The 22,593-nt window shown below is 44.1% G+C and overlaps 1 protein-coding gene across 1 annotated transcript in view; it reads left to right on the plus strand.

Annotated features, from left to right (window-relative positions):
- Positions 1–22,285, plus strand: part of WWC2 (WW and C2 domain containing 2) — an 851,690-nt gene extending 829,405 nt beyond the window's left edge. The window contains exon 23 of the mRNA XM_085641882.1: positions 17,077–22,285. Within this exon, the coding sequence (XP_085498008.1) occupies positions 17,077–17,143 (67 nt within the window). The 3' untranslated portion in view covers positions 17,144–22,285. The remainder of the gene's footprint in view (positions 1–17,076) is intronic.
- The last annotated feature ends 308 nt before the right edge of the window (positions 22,286–22,593 follow it).

The raw sequence follows: 22,593 nt of genomic DNA on the forward strand, positions 1-22,593 counted from the left end.
ACGTGTTTGATCGCAAAGGAAGAAGTGGATAGGTTGAAAAAAAACTTCTCTATTGAGGGGTTGCTTAGTTTGTTTCCATAAAAGAGATTCTCTTTGAAGATCATGTGCACGTTTCTCCGCCTCGTCCACAATCTCTGGTGGATATCCTCGAGATAGAAATTTGTTTCTGGTTTCATATATGGAAACGGGCAGCTTTTATTATTTAAATTTTTTTTTTTTTGGTTTAATCTAGACCTTTATTGACTGATTGCAAAGGTACCACAGCAGGGTGCCTACATCCCATCGGGCCGGCACTGCATCTCGCATAAGTTCATTACAGAGGGGGGGTATAGGAAAGATCACAGCAAGCCGCCTACAACCCAGCGGTCCGGCCGCGTATAGAGGGCATGCAAGTTAAGCAGTCAACCAAACAGGTCTTTAACCAACTGCAAACATCCCAAAAAACCCTAAAGAGGCCACAGTTATGTTGCCACCGCTCAGTTTTTAGTTTGTCCCTCGCTGCCACAATTCCCCGCTATGTCTCACCATCCCGCTCTCTTGCCGCCCCCCTATCCCCAGCTTGCGTAACTATATCCTGGACAGTCTCTCTAAACAGCTACCCCTTCTTGTCGCTCCTCCCCCTTGCCTTCTCCCATTGTCTCCAATGGTCGGACTGAGGCCATGTCTCCAGCCTCAGTGCGTCTCAGGAGATAAGTTTACAGAGGGGCCCAAATGTCCCGTGGGCGGGTTGTGGGTGGCATAAGTTCGGCATAGGTGTGAAGCTGAGCTTGAAAAAGGATAAGATCGTCCATCCATTCCTTAAATTTAGGGGCTCGTTCTCTTCCCCACCAGCATGAAATTCGCCGTTTAGCTAACAGAAGAGACAATGAAGTGTATTTCCGGATCTTTACAGGTAATTTCTCAGTGTATCCCGGGAGCGCCACAAGGGGGGATTCAGGTACATGCACCCCAGTCATCTCATCCAACGCACCAATGACCTCCCCCCAATATTTTCTAATCAATGGGCAATTCCACGCCAAATATCCAAACCCCGCTCCCTCCACTCCACAGCGTTCACAGCGGTCATTGTCGCGCAGCCGGAGACGGTGCAGCCGGGCGGGTGTATAGTACAGCTGATGTAGATATCTATAGTGTATGAGTCGCAACCTGCTATTAGCGGAAATATCCCCAGTCTGCCGACAGCAGTAAGCCCACTGTTCCTCCGTGAGGGGGTGTCCCATGTCCGCCTCCCACTTGGCCTTTGCCGGGATGGGTTCTCTCTTCCCCTCCCTCTGTGTAGTGGTGTACAGTCGCGAGATTACGTGCTCTGGGGGATCCTGCTGCATCAGGACGTGCAGGGGGACCATGACCGGCGGTTCGAGTGGAAAACAAGGTGTAAGGGCACGGACGTCCTGTCGAAGTCGCACGTAGTAGAAGCGTTCCAATGGAGTGGGGGAGGAAGTCCCAAAAAATTCCTCACTAGTGCAAAGGGTCCCTCGTGTGTATAGTTGTCCCCAAGTAAGCCGTGAGAGCTTCCGTAGCATCCGGCAGCATCCCCCCTCCTGTGTAACAGGGATATCGCGCCGTCCCCGCAAAGGTGCCAGAGGTGAGTATAATATGGGGCTTTGGAGTCTCTGCGCCAAGTCCCACCATGCACGAATGGTGCAGTGGATGGTAGTGTAAGCCAGGTATCTAGGTACAGTAGGGGTGCTCAAATACGCCGAGCAGGGAGTGGGGCCCATGTGCCCATCCTCCACCGCCAGGTGAGGCATGTATGGGGGGTGTATCCAATTCGCTGCAAAATGAGCCTGAGCACAGCTAAAGTATAATTTCATATCAGGGACCTCCAAACCTCCAGCTTTGAAGGGACGCGTGAGGACTTCCCACGCCAGCCTGGGCTGCCTCCCACCCCATACCAATCTGATTAGCTGTGATTTAATACTTTAAAAAAAAAAAGCAGCTCGGAGCATACGGTATGTTAGTGAACAGGTAGAGAAGCTTAGGCAAGATCACCATCTTAACCAGAGACACCCTGGCGGCCATCGACAAGGGCATCGCGATCCATCTGGTTATTTTATCTATCAATTGGTCCAATAAACGGCCATAGTTGTCCCTCATCAACTCCTCCCGACAGTGGGAGACACGGATGCCCAAATACGTAACCGATTCTGCCTTCCAAGCCAAAGGATATTCGGGCTCAAAACGCGGGGTGGAAGCAGTCAGGGGGAAAATCTGAGACTTCCCCCAATTCACCTTCACTCCAGACAGTCTCCCGAATAGTATCATTACCCGGAGGATTGGATTAAGACTTTTGTCGTGGTCACGCAGGTATAGCGTCAAGTCGTCCGCGTACAATGATATTAAAATTTGCCTTGCCGGGTAGACCAGTGCGTGTTCCCGGTGGTGTTGCCTGATTTTAGCTGCCAACGGTTCGATGGCTATAGCAAATAGAAGGGGTGACAAAAGGGCACCCCTGTCGGGTGCCTCTGGTTATTGCAAAGGGAGCTGATCTCGCACCATTGATAAGGAACCGTGCCTGCAAACCTGAGTACAACAGATTGATCCAAGCCAAAAAGGGGGGGGGGGAATCCCATCTGCCGCAGCACAAAGGCAAGGTAGTCCCACTCCAGGGAATCAAACGCCTTTGTGGCATCCAAGAATATGGCTGCGGCTTTGGTCTCAAGGTCCATGTCCTGCAGTAGCGCAAACAGCCTACGCAGGTTATGGGAAGTACCTCTAGTAGGTACAAAACCTGACTGGTCCGGGAGAACCAGTGCAGTCATCAGGGGGCTGATTCGGTTAGCAATTAATGTAGCAAGGATTTTCGCGTCCGCATTTATTGAGGAAAGGGGCCTGTATGAATCGCAAGTGGTAGCATCCTTACCTGGCTTGGGTATGGAAATAATGTGGGCTTCTCGCATGGAGGGAGGCCTCCCTAGCCTCAACACATGGTGCAAAACCGGGATGAGCAGGTGATGAAAGGTTTTGTAAAATTCCGCCGAGAGGCCGTCCGGCCCCGGCGCCTTCCCGGATGAAAGTTGCATTATTGTAGCGGTTATCTCTTCATCCTTGTGATGACGCAACAAAAATTCCCGTTGGCCGTCTCCCAACCACGCAAGCGCAGTGTCTGCAAAGAAGGACTCAAACTCCGTAGAGTGATCCCTTTGAGTTTATACAGACTCTTATAGAAGCCTCGGAATGTTGTCACTATCTCCTCCGTATCCCTATGGATCAGACCGTCAGCATCCTCAATCTCCAAGACTGTGTTTGGGAACCGCGGGGCCGGATTAGGGCCGCCTGCACCCTACCCGGCTGGTCCCCCTCCCCCCACTGGCGCGCCCTAAAGTACTTTCCCCTAAATTTAAACTCACTTTCCGCAGTGTCTTGGTATTCATCTAGTGTACTTCGATATTGTGCCTGCAGTTCAGGTGTTGGCTCTGTCCGTAATGTCGTTTCGATGTGTTTAAGGTCGCCCTCAAGCTTCCGCAGTCTGGCCCTGATATCTTTCAGGATTCCCCCGCTTTTAGCAATGCACAGGCCCCTAATGGTTACTTTAAATGCCTCCCAGATCGTGGAGTAGTGTCCGACCGAGTTCTTGTTACGTGAAAAGAAGTCTATAATTTCCTGTTCAAGTTCTTGTTTAAAAACTGGGTCAAGCAAGGAAAGTGGATTCAGACGCCAATTTAAGAATGGAGAGCTTTCATGCGGGGGGGTGAGAACGATAAGTACCGGGGAATGGTCGGAGTATGTGTGAGGGAGATGGAGGGAATGTGTCAGCCATGGGATAAGCCCTTTAGTAATGAGCCACATGTCGATTCTGGACCAGGATGCCCGGGCAGTGGTAAAGCAGGTCCCTTCCCTCTGCGACGCGTGCATATGGCGCCATGCATCAACGAGCCCATGATCCTCAACGATCAGTTTTAAAGTGGATTGGGATTCGGACCAGTGTCGTGGTTGCGGGTCTGAGCGGTCGAGAGCAGGCGCAATGGTGACATTTAGATCACCTCCCCATAACAGGTGTGTGGAGCCTATTTCCAGGATTTTCCCCCAAAGTAGTCTAAAAAATTCGGGATCATCGGAATTAAGCCCATAGCAGGAAACAAATGTAAAGGTCTGTGCTGCTAGTCTGCCCCAGGCGATATAATAACGACCCTCCTTGTCTACCAGAGACCCTATAGGAGTGTATGGGAGGGTTTTCTTCACGAGAATACATGTGCCTCGGGCATAGGAGGAATAGGAAGAGAAATTGGCATATCTTGCCCGTCGAGATGCAAATGTGGGGGTAGCGCTAGGATGAAAATGGGTTTCTTGCAACATCGCACACTGTATATTATGACGGTCTAAATATCCCAAGATGTGACGGCGCTTGCGCGGGTCCCCCAGCCCTCGCACATTCCATGTGAGGAATCGGTAAGTCGGACGAGTCGGGGTATCAGTCACAACGACAGGCATAATAAAACAATGTCGTCAGCATTGTATGGCAGATAAAAGCGGCAAAGCGGGTGTGCCCCCAGGGTCCAAAGTACAGGGGCATGTGGCAAGTCATTGTTCTTTTCAGGTCTGTGGCAACCAGTTAACTTCCCCCCTCCCACATCAGCAGCCCAATCCTGCCGTGGTCCCCTTCCCTCCCTCTCCTCCCACAAAATTGTGTCTCGAGAGACACTTTCCCTTCCATTAAACAACCAGACTGAGGGAGAAAAACAACGAACAACTGAACTTCTCTTCCCAGTCAAAAATTACGAACAGTAGGTAGGGTTCTCCTAATGGGTGGGTTCCAGAGGGCGTCCAAAGCCTCCTCGCAGAGATGCGAGGGCGTTCGGGCATCATTCGAGAGTCATCTCGTGCCAAGTCATATATTCAGTCTATGGCTTACTGGGTGACCACTGCGAAAATATAACCACACTTGCAGGATGAAGTCATTACCAGCCGGCGGGTCACAATACTGAGACAAGGGATTTACCACAGTCTTCCCAGCCAATCCCTTGCAGACTCCGCAGCGCCGAGCAGGAGGGGGGAGCCAGCCACAGGAGTCAATACAACTCATCTTGGTCGGTATCTGATTCTCAGTTTTCCCCCTCCGCGCCCAACCGCCACCACTTAGAGAATGCTGCCAGAAAGAACACATCGTGACGGCAAGTTCTTGTCCACTATGTTGCAATCACTGTAGCTCCGGTATGGTAAGTCATCACTCTATGTCGGAGGCACCGCCTCGCTCCTCCCGAGGATGGGGAGGGGAGGCGCGGGCAGTCGGCTGCCTTGGCAAGCTTTTAAGGAAGTCGTGCGCCTGTTGAGGGGTATTGAAAAACAGCTGTTTCCCCAAGTACGTGATTTTAAGCTGGGCCGGGAAGAGCATAGCACAAGGCAGATTCAGCTGCCACAATTTCTTTTTTACTGAAATAAACTTTCTCCTCAGTTCCTGGATGGCCATAGTGAAATTGGGGTAGAGTGATAACTCCATGCCCTCAAACTGGAGTCTCCCACGTTCTCTGGACAAGCGGAGGGCAGCGTCCCGGTCCCGATAATTGAGCATCCGGGCGATGATTGGCCGGGGGGCTGCGCCTGGGACAGGTCGCGCAGACAGGGTGTGATGCGCCCGCTCCACCACCAAGATCGGCGAGAAGGCCTCCCTTCCAAACAGCGTGACCAGTAGGCGTACAACAAATTCCTCCATCCGTCCAGTAGCGGACGTCTCAGAAATTCCAAGGATTCGGAGGTTATTGTGACGGGAACGGGATTCCAAATCCTCGTTCTTAGCTGCTGTCACTTTGAGAGCCCTCTCCATGTCTGTAGTCCGGGAAGTGGTGGCGGTAACAATGTCCTCAACGTCCGATATACGACGCTCCGCCTCTGTCTGCCGGTCCTCGTGTTTATCCACCCTGTGCCTAACACCGTTCAGGCGGGCATTCATAGAGTCCATCTTGGATTCGATGGAGGTTAAGCTAGTCTGCATAATAATCAGGAGCACCTTTAAATCTGCGGTGGAAGGCGGGGGGGGTTCACCATGCACATCCTCCTGCTCTGCCTGTGACCAGGTATTCTTTTGCGCTTCGAAGTTCAGCTTTGGCTGGCGGCCGTCCGGCTTCCCCATCTTTTTAAGTTAAACTGCATGATACTGGACCTGTGTAATAGGAGAGGGGGGACTGTCCACTCACCCCCGGTCGCCGACTGTCTCACCGCCCGGAGTTAATAGAGTGTTCAGATCTGCTGTTTACCACTTAGATCAGTATTGGATCCTCAGGTCCCAGACAGTCCAATTGCACAGCGTCCCAACTGCGGTCAGCCAGGAAAGAGTCCCGACGCAGCCAAGCACAGGACCAGCCTCCACCGGCGGCAGCGCGGTCCCCCCTGCAGCACCGCTTCCACCAGCCCTCTGTTCTCTCACAGCCCCTTATCAAAGACCATCAGACGGGGGGGGCGCCAGCCTTCAGCTCCTCAACTCTCAGCAGCAGCAACAGCTTCTGGCTTTCCACTTGTGAAGATTTAATGCTTTGAATAGCTGTCTGCTAGGCGCCTAGCACAAAAAGACAAAGCCTCTGTGCTTAAATGGAAATGGTCACCAACTTCACTCAGGCTAGCTGCCTATCAGAAATGCCCAGTTCTCCGGTCATAGAGGGCTAACCTGTTGGGGCTCCCTAAGTTGTGGGGGGAGGGCTTCCGAAGCCTACTTAAGTCTCCTGGTTTGAGTCTTTATTTAATGACTCATACTTTGTTGTGATGGACTAATAATTGAGAATGTGCAACAAACTTTAAAGTCCTCCAGAATGATGTGCAGTTCAAAGGTATCGAATGTATAAAATTACAAAAAGCCAACAGGCAGTTCTGCAGGTTTACTCTTCAGACAATTGCCTTCCAAAGCTGACAGTCGGAATGTGGTGTGGCCTTGTGTAGCGTTACAACAAACAAATGATGGACGGAATGCTGACAATGCAGACATTCTCCCCCAGTCAAGAGATCTGGGTTAAATCCATCGTTCTTTTGCCCACTACGCCACCCCAGTTTAGACATGGCCATATGCAAATCAGTCTTGACCCTGTGCCTCATGGGAACAGTCCAGCCCGAACTGCCAAGCCATGTCTTCCCTGGACCAGAATCAAGCATCCTAGGACCGGTTTCTGGCTATCAGCCGTCATCAGCCAGGATAGCTTGACTCCAGTGGCGTAGTGAGCACGGGTCCCACGTCTGGGAATACCCATCCCACTTAGGGCGAAAAGCGTTACAACAAACAAATGATGGACGGAATGCTGACAATGCAGACATTCTCCCCCAGTCAAGAGATCTGGGTTAAATCCATCGTTCTTTTGCCCACTACGCCACCCCAGTTTAGACATGGCCATATGCAAATCAGTCTTGACCCTGTGCCTCATGGGAACAGTCCAGCCCGAACTGCCAAGCCATGTCTTCCCTGGACCAGAATCAAGCATCCTAGGACCGGTTTCTGGCTATCAGCCGTCATCAGCCCGGATAGCTTGACTCCAGTGGCGTAGTGAGCACGGGTCCCACGTCTGGGAATACCCATCCCACTTAGGGCGAAAAGCGTTACAACAAACAAATGATGGACGGAATGCTGACAATGCAGACATTCTCCCCCAGTCAAGAGATCTGGGTTAAATCCATCGTTCTTTTGCCCACTACGCCACCCCAGTTTAGACATGGCCATATGCAAATCAGTCTTGACCCTGTGCCTCATGGGAACAGTCCAGCCCGAACTGCCAAGCCATGTCTTCCCTGGACCAGAATCAAGCATCCTAGGACCGGTTTCTGGCTATCAGCCGTCATCAGCCAGGATAGCTTGACTCCAGTGGTGTAGTGAGCACGGGTCCCACGTCTGGGAATACCCATCCCACTTAGGGCGAAAAGCGTTACAACAAACAAATCGGGCTGGACTGTTCCCTAGAGGCACAGGGTCAAGACTGATTTGCATATGGCCATGTCTGAACTGGGGTGGCGTAGTGGGCAAAAGAACGATGGATTTAACCCAGCTCTCTTGACTGGGGGAGAATGTCTGCATTGTCAGCATTCCGTCCATCATTTGTTTTTTGTGGCCTTGTGTAGCAGCAGGCATTGACCCCGTAGCTCGCTGACCCTGGTAAAAATGTAATGCTTGGATTCAGAAGAGTAACTGGGCTAGCATGAAAAACATGTTCCTCCTACCGTATACTGGGCAGCACCGGGGGCCTCTCCGATCCCAAGGCCGCGCTCAGCGTCCGTGTGTGCCCCACCAGTTTCTCCTTCTCAGCTACCTCCACAGGTCTCGCTGGTACCTTCTATGGCGGGCAGGTGCACAGTCACGGACAGAGTCAGCAGGCAGCAATCCCCTCGGCTTCCTCCACAATCCCCGCTTATATACCCTATGACGGGCAGGAGCACAGTCGCGGACAGAGTCGGCGGGCAGCAATCTCCCCTTCCAGTCGTCTCGACTCCCGCCTGCTCCTCATCAGACAGCCTCCTCTCACGGCCTCCGTCAAAATTCAAGCCGCAACGGTCGCCACCATCTTGTGGAGCCCAGCTCCGGTGCAAAGAGGCAAGTCTTCAATCTGCCACATCTGATTATCGGGCCTGTCAATGTTCAGACAACGCCGCTGCTCCTCCCAAGCCGTCTCGATGCTCTGATGCCGTTTTCGGCTGAGAATGACGCAGATATCAGGCGGATAAGAGCCCGGACAGCAGGAGCCTCGCACCAGTGCGGCCATCTTGCTTGGCGCCCTCTAGCGCCCCACGGAAACGGGCAGCTTTGTTGTGTCAGAGGTGATGCGTTTGGCGTGAAGAAACTTCGAGTAGGGAAGATGACGTTTAAGTGATGGTGGGTGGAGGCTGGAAAATAATAATGAATTATTGCGATCAGTGGGTTTCTTGAACATAGATGCAGTGATGTGTGTACCTTCCATTTCAATATTCACATACAAATTAGAAATATGGTGTTGATTCATGGTATGGTTAAATTTAATCCTGGGATGCCTGGTGTTTAATGTTTGCAAATTCTCCATCAGCTCATTTTTGGTACCCTGCCAAATGATCAAAATTTCATCTATTTATCTCCTGTGGAGAATGATATGATCGGTCCAGCCAGAGTCAGACAGTATATGGGTCAGTTCAAATTGCATCATGAAGATGTTTGCGTAGCTGGGACCTCCAGAAAAACCCATTGAGGTTCCATTGGTCTGAAGAAAATATTTGTCCTTCCACCTAAAATAACTGTGGAACAATGAAAATTGAAGGAGTTCCAATAAAAACACTTTGCTGGCTTGTATATCATCTTGACGCAAAAGGGCCCATTCTACTGCTTCGATGCCCTCAGAGTGGGGGATGGAGGTATATAAAGCAGTCACGTCAATGGTACATAACCAGATTTCGGTTAAAGGTGGTAAGACAATGTCTTGAAGGAGCTGCAGCAGATGAGTGGTATCCTTTAAATAAGTGTTGCCAGCTTGTACGACAGTTTGAAAAAATGTATCTAAGAATGACCCAAAGGTTCATGTATGGAGCCGCAACCCAATACCATAGGTCTCAGCAGTGGATCATGCAAGGATTTATGTAATTTGGGGAGCATGTATATTGAAGGGTGTCTAGGGTACCTTGTGAATAAAAAAATCCCACGTCTTGTCAGTGATCCAAGCCATCTCCTTGGCATGTGTTAAAATGGCAATGAGAATGCTTTGAAATTCCTCTGTGGGATCTTGAGCTAAAGGTAAATATGTGGTTTCGTCTTGTAACATGGTGTCAACCATCGCTTCATTTGAACAACGGTCCATCACAACCCATGCTCCTCCTTTATCCGCCAGAGTAAGATGCAGCGAAACGTCTCTTCTAAGTGATTTCGAAGCCATTTTGTCAGTTTTAGTCTTATTCAAATGCTTAGATGGACTTGAAGGCAGTTTCAAAATGGCCTTTTTAACAATTGTTTCAAAGGAGTCAATAATCTTATGGGACATAGGTGAAATAAAAGAACTTTTTGGTTTAAATTTGCAATACTCCGATAAGGTTTGAGAGTCGGGGATGCACTCCAGATTAGAAAAGAAGTACCTCAAACATAATTTTCCCATAAATTTGTATAAAGCCACTTCGGATTCAAAAGGTTTGGTGTTGAAGGTGGGGACAAAAGGCGTGCCTTTATTCAATAAAGCTATTTGGGCTTGAGATAACGAACTGGATGAGATGTTAATCACAGTTGTTTCTTCTGTCTTCTGCCTGTTCCTGCCGGTTTTGCTATGTCCATGGCTTCTACGGGGTTTGCTCCTTCTGTGTGAACCAACAGAGAGCTTGTTGGTGGATTGTTGGCTGCTGCGCTGATGTCTAAAAAAGAAACCTTTGGAGCAGCAGAAGTACCTGGAGTAGCTTCAATTGACAATGGCATGGTGGATGGAACTAGTGCCTGAGTCATTTGGGTGTCCCCGATGGATGCTAGACTCTCCTCTGAGGATGTGGTTACCTGCATGTCTGAAGTTCCTCTTTTGCGCATAAACCTCCGCCCAGGAATAGACCTCATCAAACTTGTAGTCAATTGTGTCTCTGCAAACATTTTCATCAATGGTTAGGTATTCAACAGAAGGACTGTATTTCAAAGTCATGGGATGCTATTCATGCTATAACCTAATTTGAATTGTCAGTCATTAGTTGAAAGGTTTGCTGCATATTGTCTTATTATGTAGTTTATGGAACATTGACACTCAGTCACCATGTCATGTAGTAACAAACCTGTTCATGCATTGTTTACTTGATTTTATGGTCCTGCACTGACAGTGTAATATTTTCGGCCTGATGTACCCTTCATGTGAGCTTGATGTTTGTTTGAAGAGTCTAAATCATATTTTTCTGTCTCTCATCTAATGACATTCACTGTTTCAAACATGTACACCTTCATGTCTATAACTGACTCGTACTTTGAGCACACATGCAACTGTTAACCTATGTGTCAAGTAAGGAAGGCAAATTTTCCGTTACATTTTTATAAATTCTTCGTTTTGTTAAGGCAATTTAGCTTGAATGCTAGCTACCATCATACTACTGTTATTTTGCCACTTTGTGCAGACTTGAATATTTTTTTCTTGCTCAGTTGTCTGTCTGTCCTTTCTTTTAAATTACTTGTGTTGCTTACACTTTTTTATTTTGTAACTTTATTGAGGCACACTGAAACACTTGCATGATATGGCCGTGGTCCCTTTTAGGTTTAACTACTTCCGGGTAACGCACAGGCGTTTAAATTCACTTGATACACGCTTGGGAAACAATCGCGGTTTTTTGAAGCACCGTGCTAAGCGCTGTTGAAGTCTGGTGATGAGCACTGCATAACTCACATTGATGCCGGTAAGAAACGCAGTGACCTGACTCAATATATATATATATATATATATCTTTCGGTAAGCCGTGAGAGCAGAACCAGATCGGTTTCTTACGCCTCACCCTTTTTTGTTTAGGCTACCGTTTGATTAGTTCGATTTGACTGGGAGACTGCAGGTCTCGTGGCCTGATCTACCGGTGAGTTTCCTCCTATTTTGCTAGCACTGCCATTGGCTCCTCTCACGTTAGCATGCACGCATCAGCTAATACCAGTTCCTTTCGTTATAGCGTGGAAGGGACACACTCGGCATACTTACTTTATGCGCGGCACCTTAGAGCTTCCAGGTAATGTTTTACACTACCAAGCATGCTTTACACACACTGCATGATATTTGAAGACTGGGATTTACATCCCAGAGCAATTTTGTGACATGGGTTAGTGAACTATTCATCTTATTGCAGGCATGAATTTTTATTTACGAGAGAGAAGGTTGTACTATTCATCTTATTGCAGGCATGAAGTTTCTATTCACGAGAGAAAGGCTTATGCTGTTTTTCCAGTTTAGATTCACTTTTGGGTGGACCAGGTGCAAGATCGCATCTATTTCATTCTTGTTCTTCTTTTTTCCATTCTAGTGATTTAATTTGTGTAGTGCCACACTTGACCCAATGCATGTTTTTTTAGATTTGTGAAGTGGTTCCTTTACTTTTGGATATTTACATACATAATCCTGTTGTCATTGTACCTGTGCTCTCTATCTTCATACTATTAGTGAAGTTTACTTAATTGTAATTTCCCCTCATGAAGGGCAGAGTTTTATGCCCGAAATGCATTGGGGCTCTTCTACATGCTGCAGGAAGCTCGCTATTGTTACCCTGCATCATTAACTGAAAGTCTTCACAGAGACTCATCAAGTTTGCTCATTAAAAGAAGTCATTTTTTGAGCCAACCTTTTTTAACTTTGCTTGTTGTTTCACTTTGTAAATTTTGATTGTTCACAAGATTCATTGTACATGTACTTACCTGCTATATCTGATCACTCAGAGTAATAGGTGATATACTCCAAGGAGTATCCCAGCGTAGTGCACTTAAAGGCTGTGACTTTTCGTCTTGGCATTTCACACTTATTAAGTAGGGGGTGGCTGTACCTCCTTCTTCAGGTGCACACGAACCTGATTAGCGTTGACATTATTGTTTGAACGTCTAGAATCATTTGTTGAATTGAGTGCATACCAGCTGTTTTTCCTCACTTAACTTTCTAAAAGTGGCATTTTCAAAATTGTAATGAAAAATCCGACTTTACCATTAAAGAGGGTTTATCATTACAATTTTATAGGTAGCAAACATGATATATCCACCTGCTCCCAAATAGAATTTACAGCTTATCACATGTTATGAAGAATCTCCAATGTTATCCTATGGAAGAGGTAGGCCTCACAGTAGTTTTTCCACTACTAGGATCCGTAAAACTTAAAAGTACATGTCCAACCTTTTAATTACATAATAATCCATATTTGTGAAGCGCAAACAATCACCCGTAAGGGTCTTTAGGCACTGGGGGCCGTCGGGAAGATTAAGCAGGCTATTGCCCAGAGTCACATGGCGCTGGGCTAATCTGCCGCCGGGGATCGAACTGTGATCTCCAGATTCCGAAGTCAGTCACCCTAGCCGCGGCGCCACACCTCTTCCTTATAATTACAGAGCGCCTTGTTCTTCTTGGCTACTTAGGGCCTACCCTAGTCGCATATGTAATAAAAAAGGTGTTTAAGGCTTGACAAGGGGGTTTATATGGTAAGTCAATATTGAAATGCAAAACTGCATTCAGGATGCAATTGCAGGCCTATGGGATGGTTTAGAGTCCTACTTAAGTGGGTGGACCAAAAAGTGCTGATGGCCTACTGGCATCATTCAATTTACAGGCCCTGGGTATATGGTATACCTCTCTACAAGAGACCTTCAAGTAGTGAAATCTGTTAATTAGGTATATGCCAATCAAACCGTGTTTAGGGGAGTGAGCACTGGTACTTTAGCACTGGTTTGCCACACAGTGTGCATACTGGTACCTGTGCATAGTCATAGTCCATGCAAAGTGGGTTTGTAGGCAAAGGGGAAAGGAATTGTTGATGTGCCCCATGCACAGCGTTGAAGATGGTGTGTGCTAGAATGTGCGTGGAAGCTAGTGAGGCTAGGTGAAGTGTATGGCTGAGATCCAAGCACTACGTCCAGTGCCTGCCTCTACAGTCAAGGATTGCGAACAGTGTGTTTGGAGGCCCAGTAAATGGGTGCTGAGCGTGAACAAAAGCCAAATTTGTGCCAAAAACATCCCCATACACGCATGAAAGGAGGAACCAGTGGGGTTGGGGAAATGAGCAATAGTGACATGCTGTTATTGTGTTGGAGTTGACCATACTCCAGACTGAGTGCCCACTGCACATGTCCAAATACATACATAGTGGGCTCTAACTAAGGGCTCTAACTGAGGACACACAGCCAGGACAAAGGTGAATGGCTGAAGCCAGTGTGCAGTAGGTATAGAGAATTAGAAACTGGATGCATATCACAGCTAAAGATTACAACCTTGGCCAAATGCCTGCTCGGCATGACCATAGGTCTTGAGGAGGAGAATGGAGACTGGTGCAGGGTGTTGCTGAAGGTTACACCCTTCACTCAGTACCTATTGAGCATGGCTAAATTCCTTGTTCAGTAAATTTGGCAACACAGAGTTTAGGCACAGGGCCTGGTTAATAGGCACCACATCTACTACCCACTGCAGAAAGCTAAAGCTTTGTGCAGTAGGGTCAGGGGCATATCGGATCTGAGGAGGGCATACTGAAAAGTCATGTCCTGTGCCAAGTACTTGCAGTGCAATTTCTGGTTCTTATCTGCTGTTAATAGCCATAGGCTGTGCACATTAGGTTTGAGGCTCACAACTGGGAGCAGAGTGTGGCTGATTGAAACACCCTATGCTCATTGCCTGCTGCACACAGCCAAGGGTTGTGTTCAGCATATTTGGGGGCACAAGGACTGGTTGCAGGGTATATCCTGATATCATGGTCTGCAGCACCCCAGGCCTCACCAATGTGCAGTTGGGCTGGAGAACACTAGGACTTATATATCATTTAACATCCTTTACATTTACTGAAACCCCCTTAGTTAAGTTAAGATTGAGTTGAAGACAGCAGAATTTACTTGATTCAGTTTCTCAGTTAAAAAAGTGAAAATCTTTTGAAATGTCCCATTTAGTATAATTAGGAAACCATAACTGACAACTCAGCTGTGGATTGTTAGGGCCTCACACATGCCATCACAAATGACCTCATTGGTTACATCACTGGCTACATCATGTATTACATCGCCATTAAAGAAGCCATTTCTAATGTAATCATTGGTGTCATGTGTGAGGTTATGAGCAGTGTAAGGCAAAGAGGAAGCTAAATTAGCTTCCTAATTGGCAAACCTCAATTCTTTGGAGCTTTATGTTATTGACATTGTGCATAAAAAGTCATGATTTTTGATGGATTACTGAGTGACTGCTTTCATCACAACCTTCCCCTTAACTAATACGTTTACATGAATATATAAATAGGTTAAAGCTTCCATTGAAAGGGGATTTCTTATTTTCTTGATAACTTTGCTAGTATTTAAGTATTCTGGGGGAGAGAAGTTGGCCTAACGGCTAGGGCGCTCGACCTCAGACCTGGGGAACTGGGTTCGAGTCTCGGTAATGACGCCGAACATCCTGTGATTCTGGGCAAATCACTTACTCTCCCCGTGCCTAACAGAGAATGAATGTGTGTCCTCATGTAACGTAACTGGTGCTATGTAAAGCGCTCTGATACCTGATTGGATTCGGGTCAAGTTCGCGCTACATAAAAAAACCAAAAAACTCTTTAAGTCCTTGCAAACCTTTCCACAAAAAAGACCCACTCAATTTGGGTTCTGCATGGCAAGTTTCATGCAGATCTGTCAAGTAATGGTGGGGTGTGGTGCTCCAAAAAGTGACTTTTTCTCATTTTATCTCCTGTAGAAATATTTGCAGTCCCCCACTGAGAAAACGGCTTAATGGAATTAAGCCAAACTTGGCATAACAGTAGAACTTTACTCAAGGAAGTGCCTACACTTCTTTAGGTGTACATTTGTTGAGCAGTTTCGAAGAAATTAGTGCTACAAAAAAGTTAAAAGGTTTGAGAGACCTGGACCGTTATTCAAAAGATGGCCAAGAACTCAGGTGCAGACCCAATTTAAACAAATGACTGAATATGATTGGATGAGGGAGCCCTTTCCTATCATCCTGTTTGAGTCCATGATCTCAAATCTAGGCCCACTTTGTTTCTGCCACCACTATTTTTTCCTAAGAGTTTTTATCTTAAAGTGGATTTTATGTACATATTGTTTTGAATGTTGGGAGATTTGGGATACCGATTTTTTTTTTTTTTTGCATGATGTATTTTCTATGTACTTTTAAGATTTTAAAGAAAATTTAATAAAGTTATAACTAACTATAGCTAACTGCTGCCACCATTACAGGATATGCGGCTTGGTCCCAGCGTCCACCCCAAAAAAAAAAAATGTAAGGCGTTGTAAGAGGTGTCTGGTAGCATCTCCTGATGGTGGAGGCCTAAATGAACCTTGCCAGGTTAGATTAGAGAAAAAAATGTTTCTTTGCAACTTGGTTTGCACAGCTCGAAAAACAGGGTTTGCTGACCTCCAGCACTACTCTGTGGTTTGCAAACCCTGCCTCAGAATCACCAAGCCATGCAGCAAATACTCATTGATCCTTGTTGGGTGGGATCTCAGGTTTGTAGATCTGAGCTGGGTCCACGAATCCAAGAGGAAGCCCAACAGGGGTTAAAGCATCTCTAAGGGTTTGTGAACCCCTTACATTATCTTCCTAAAAAAAAATAATACATTGTTTAAAAAATAAATAAAATAAAAGAGCCCAGTTCATGCTTGACTTCCTGAAGACCATTCCCAGTGAGTGTTGTCTGCTCACATCAGGTTGGGTGCAGTGTGTAGTCTTGCTAATTGCCAGACCCTACAGCTAGACCTTATTGTGCCCAGCAAAAGGCCATGCACAGTGAGAAAGGGGATACTTTCAAAAACCTTGAATGTAATATAGCAACTGAAAATAGAAATTCAATATCAAAACTTTACAAAGTGAAGTTGTGATCAGGATTGGTTATACTACAATAACAATTTGTATTAAAAAAAGTTAAAATACAATTAAAGTGATGATATGGTTATAAAACCTAAAAATGACTGAAATTCATCAGTTATGGTTCTACAATCCACAGCTAGCATAACAGCCATACAAACCTTAATTTGCGCACCAAACGCAATGCTTATGACCTCACAATATTTATAATAACAGGTAAAACTCCTAAAAGTAACAGCACATAATCAAACTGATAAAAATAATACTTTCATAGTAGCCTCATTCATAGTGTTAATTGTAATGTGATGTATTCTCATCTGTACGATTATTTATCACATTTCTTATTGTTTCTCTCACGTCAAGGGTGAGGTCATGAGTATTGCATGTGGTCTGCATGGGTTTTAGGTATACCTCTACAGTGTTGATCTTTTTGATAGTATGTAAAGTCAGAAAAAACTCACTGTTATGAGGACTAAGAGGTTATTTATTTTCTAATACAGAATTCTCAAGGTAAGAAATGGGAATCCGATCATCTGCTAGAGAGTGCAGTAGCATGTGGTGTGTACAACGCTCCTGTATGGAGAAGCATTAAACTCCTAGGTGTATGTAGTGCTGATTGCTTGTACAATGATATAAGAAAAGTTACAAATTGTTCTTTTTATTACAGGGAGAAGATGGCTTATTTTACCAGAGCAAAGATCAGCATCCCTTCTCTCCCCGCCGATGATGTATGAATATATTTTCCACGCAGTATTTTTACAGTTGTTCATCTTTTTGGGATGACATTGTTGTAGTAGAGCTACTTGCTTTTAAGAAAATATTCTATGCTCTGACAAACTATAGAAATGTTTATTTGTAAGATACATTGTACTGAATTTCTTGTATGTAAAGGCAAACAAGCACATCTGTTTTTCAGAAAACCAAAGTAGGCTAATTCTGATACACTGATGCTAATGTTGTACAGTTTGTAAGTATTTTATGTGTGCTTTTATCCTGTAAAGATGGATCAAAAGAACAAAAGCAGTACCGACTACCGAGTGTATATCCTGTTGAACCGCACTGTTATGTGAAAATGTTAAGTTCAGCAGAAAATAATGTAATCTTTTTACTATTTTCGTATTTGCAGACTGTGAAGATGGCATATATTGCCATGCAGTATGTGTATATGTATATTTACATTGAGTGACTGAGAGTGACTGTGATTGAGTCGTGAATATGAATGGAAGCTCCATTCCAAAATTGTACGGCTGCCTCACAGCGTGGGTGCTTCAGAGTGTCTAGAACCTTGACGATAATCATGTTGTGGTTCTTGTTCATGTTTTTTGGTGTAAGTAATGTAATGTGGAGTACTAATTGTGGACTTTGACAGGTTTTTCTATTTAAAATAGGTTTAAGTCTACTGAAGGTTTCATGAAGGATTGTTTTGGGTAGGGGGAATAGTGGTCACACTAAAGCTAGTAAAACTGAACACGCCAAACAACAGCTGCTCTAATAATTGAAGTGGATTCTGGTCCATTTAAATGCAAAGGTTTCTGCAGAGAGAAATGCCCTTATTCATTGCAAAGCAGGGTATTTGTTACATGCGCAATAGTGTTTTAATTAAAAGTGGTCAGCACTTGGGTGCATATAAAAGATGGTTCACGTTTCTAACAAACTGATGTTAGGACAGTTGTGTAAGGTAAAAGAAATCTTCCAATAATTTTCCCTCCTATCTTAAACATGTAGTCCAACAGATAAACAAATCAGTCAATACCTAAAGCTTGGTTTTGCTTGGTTTTCTGATATTGAGGCCCTGATTCAGAAGGTAAATGTACATGTTAAATGAAATTCAGAAACTATGTGTGGAGTTTTATAATTCTGCATGTCCTATTTTTTTTATGTGAGGAGTGTAAGTTTACCTTTGTGAATCAGGCCCATAATAAGGTATAAATTAAGTGATCTATTCCAACAAATGCAAAAGAATTTGAGGACAGGCCCCTCTTCTTTTCCAAGACTCCAGAATCATGCTGTATCACACTGTTTTGGGGCGGATTGGACACTCTCCCTTTCATAATGAATTGGTATCAGGGCAACAACTAGAATCTTCTCGCAATATCAGACATGTTGTCTCTTCTCAGGGGTGTACCACGAGGAACTGAGTATCATCTAGTGTTGTACTTTTATAACCTTTCACTCACTACTTGACTTAAAAAGTAACAGGGGTCAACTAAGGTGTAAATCACACCCGAAACAGCACAGCCACATTCCTATCTGAAACAGTTGATAGCAGTTTGTGAATTTTGCTATTGTCCTTTAATGCCACATAGCACAGATCCATTACCATTATACACCTTAAATTATTTCAGCGGTCAACCGAACCTGAAAAATGCAACAGTGGTAAAATAATCTAATTACAGCTAGCTATGTTGCTCTTTACTGTGGAGGAAGGAGCACTGGTTTGATCTGGTATTATTCAAAGGGTAGGACATCCTTTCACCTTACATGCCAGTGTTTTCCAGTTCAGAAGTCATTAAACTGCAATAACATCTTATGATTTGATAAGAACCCACAATAAAAGGTTTTAGTTGCTTTGGTGCTGCTCCCATTGAGTAGGCATCTATAGAAATGGGCCTCATAATTGCCATAAATTCACATTTGTGGTGGCAGTCTAGATCATGGGTGAATTGCTTATGGAACCAAGAGTCCTGTCTAGTGCATTGTATACACTGTGCAGATTGTGGCACTGGTGTGAATGTCTTTCTTCCCCAGTCCTCTCAGTTTGATGTCTTTTGCTAATGCTAATTACACTCTCTAAAGATCGGCCAAGCAGCAACAGCTGAAGTAATTCCTCACACCAAAATGGCACCCCTACCAAATCTTGGTCTCTTTTAGCCCTGGTTGTTTTGTTTTGTTAGTAAACTACATGATTTCAGGAGTACCTTTATTTGTAAAGATGATATTCTCCCAACTTTATATAGGTATATGGGGGTTAGGATCACATATGTGGCCTGTACTCTTTGTGCTTTGGACCTTAAAACTTGTAAAATATGTGTCCAGACTCCTTCACCGAAAGGGTGGATCATATGAATGAATGAAACAAAGAGTGTTTTCTTGTAATATTATGTTTTTGATGTCCTGATAAAAATAAGTCTCCCCATAAACACTTAAAACCTACAGAAACACACGTATATATACAAAACAGGTTAAATACTTTGTGCACCCATTGTGAGGATGCAGGATTGTGTGATTCTGGAAGGTGACTAAGATAGTGATTCAGCATCATTTAACCCTAGTTTCAGGCATTGAATGCCTTAAAGTTACTCCAACACAATTATCTGTCTTAAAATGTTGAAGCTTTCTATACAGAACAAATATATATTTTTATGAATAGTAATATATGTACAGTAATCTGTAGTAAAACAACCATGGCACTTGCTTTAAAAATAGAAACAACATTGTTTTAATAGTATATCACGGTGTGGCCCATCATATGTACGTTTTTTCACTGAGGTGGCCACATTTGGACTACAGTAGCTTAATTTGTACGGTGTAGCCTTCTTGAATTCTAATTATATTTAAATGGTTAGCACACTGAGTAATCTTTTTTCAATTGAAATCTCCTAAGTAGAGCCATAGTATTCCCTTTACTGAACCTGCATGATCAATCAAAAATTGGGCCCTGCCTTCATCATATTCCGTGTAAAGGTCTCTTTTGTTTTTTTACATATGACTTATTTGCACTCCTGAAGAATTCTTTCAGTCTGGACTGTGGCAATTGAGAACCAAGTATTGAGGATGTGGTGGCTGTATAGATGTGTTACCAACTACCCCATTGTCTCATGAAGACCTGTTGTGAGGCACTTTGCCTATTATTCAAGAGAATGTTGCCCCTTTGTAACTGCATCGAAGCCAGCACTGGAACACATTTGTTGCTATAGAACATGGTTAAACAAATATAATTAGGATGATAATATTCTTATTATTTAATTAGCATATAGAATGACATTTTTATGTGTAAATTTAATAAAGAGGCACCCTACAAAGGAAACTACATGATACAAAATTGTTCTTGTTAAACCTATTATTTCAAATATTTGAACCAGTTTTCAACACTTTCCCCCTATGTTATTAAAGTTAGTAACTTACTGTTAGCGCTATCAATCTGTGCTGTTTTTTATTTGCCATGCTGTGCTTTTTAGCTGCAGTACACCCCTGATTAGTGTATTTAAAAATAACCTAATAAAGATCACACATAAAGTCTAGCTACCTGTGCCAGTGTTTCTGTCATTAAATCCCCTGAAAAACCACCAGCCTCTCGGAAGGCATTGCCATTTTATTGAAGGATGTACTAATCATAAAAGGCACGTGGATAAAATCCTGTTTTGTGCAACTACCTGCTTTATATATATTGTGGTAAAGACATCTGCACCGAACCCACAAATAAGTTATTGTTGGCTAACACATAGCCACATGATAGACATCTTTGTTGGAAGAGAGAGCTTCAGTTGTGCCAACTCAACACATTCCCTTATAATCCTTATTCATTGGCCCTTTAATCTTTGGACTGGTTAAATCAAAGACTTTATGTTTAGGAGGTCAAATGTTACAGAATTCACATCATTTGAAGACATTTAATATAGAAAAGTAATGAAGGTTGGCTATCACAGCTTCTCGTTTTGATTTTGTGAACGTTTGTAGAGCAATGTGTAGAGTTGTATCCTAAGAGCTGTTTTCTTTGTTTATTTATTTACAGTTTATTTATGTTTTATTTCAGTGTAGTTCAGTTCTGGACATTTTGTTTCGCATCGAAGAGGCGATGACTAGACAAATCAAGTCTCTCAACACTTTGGTAACTGTCACATTCATAGTAAGAGGTTCTCTGAGAAGTAGTTTGAGTGGCTCATGTTGGGCTTTGCTGCCGCAGCACAGAGCCGAGTGTCTGTTTTTATATGCTTGCAGTGCATAAAGTCAATGCATTTAACCCAATATTTCTCGAGTGAGAGCTTCACTTTTAGATAGTGCAGCTCAGAAACAGTGAGCAGTGTTTGCCTCGTTCTGAGCTGTAGTGTCTAAAATAAAGAAATATCTCAGAGCAATATTGCGTTAAACGAACTGGCTTCATGTATAGTAGGCACATAAAAACAGGTGCTGTGCTTTACTCAAAGCCAGAGGAGAACTCGATGACACTGGCCCTGGCTGACTTATGCAATTCAGAGAATATTTCAACATGTCCCGCTATTTTTGTCTCAGTCTGCAGTGAAGATGTTTTTGTGTTTTCAGAAATGTATATTATTATGTTTCAAAATATGACACAATTGCATTTTCAACTGAACAAGTGTCAACTTTAATTACGCTTGCTCGTCTGTTGTTTTCAAGTTAGGCGAAATGACAAGAAGCAACATTAGTGACTTCATCAGCCAACAACAATACACGTGCAGATGCCTAAACCCATTTAGGTATAACACTGAAATATTACTTATGAGAAAGTAAAGTGTATTTAGCACAGCATAAAGAAATTTAAAATGTAGAACTCAGTTTTGATAATCCTTATATTATTCCAATTATATTTTTATCTCTACATCTGAATCAAAAAATTGCAGCTGCAAAATTAATAAATATTTTTAGTCAAATGAACCAAATTTAGTAGAGATTTGTATAGGATTCATGTGAAAAAATGTTGTTTAAATCCTGTTTTGTTATCAGTATATTTCTGTACTTTTAAATATCAAATGCTCAGAACTGAACTAAGTATGTAATCAGGTTATATTCCAAATCTGTTTCTGTTTTGGTTTTGTCTTTGTCTGTAACAGTATACAAATACTGCATCACATAGATTAATTTAGTCTGCGCGCCCTTCATGTGTTCCAATGATTAAACAAATGATTTTTTTAACAAAATATGCTCTTCGTTGGTGATTTATTTCAGTACAAAATATATGGATTTGCTTTAGGATGAAAGACACACAGATTCTTCACTTTAGCATACCGTTGCAAATAACAGTCCCACTGAGAGTGGGACAGCGTTCAAGCTCACCCTCCTGCTGCTTCCAAGTGGCACCTTCTCAGTCACTTACACCTTTCACACTCTGTGCTGACCTGTACATCCTTCTAAGCAGTCTCTACAGCCAAGCAGGCAGGGCTGGCAAATGAGATTTCAAGTATACATAACCCGTAACACGTTTCCCCCTGTAATGGGAAAATAACAA

Source organism: Triturus cristatus, chromosome 2_2 (genome assembly GCF_964204655.1).
Source record: "Triturus cristatus chromosome 2_2, aTriCri1.1, whole genome shotgun sequence".
Classification (NCBI taxonomy): domain Eukaryota; kingdom Metazoa; phylum Chordata; class Amphibia; order Caudata; family Salamandridae; genus Triturus; species Triturus cristatus.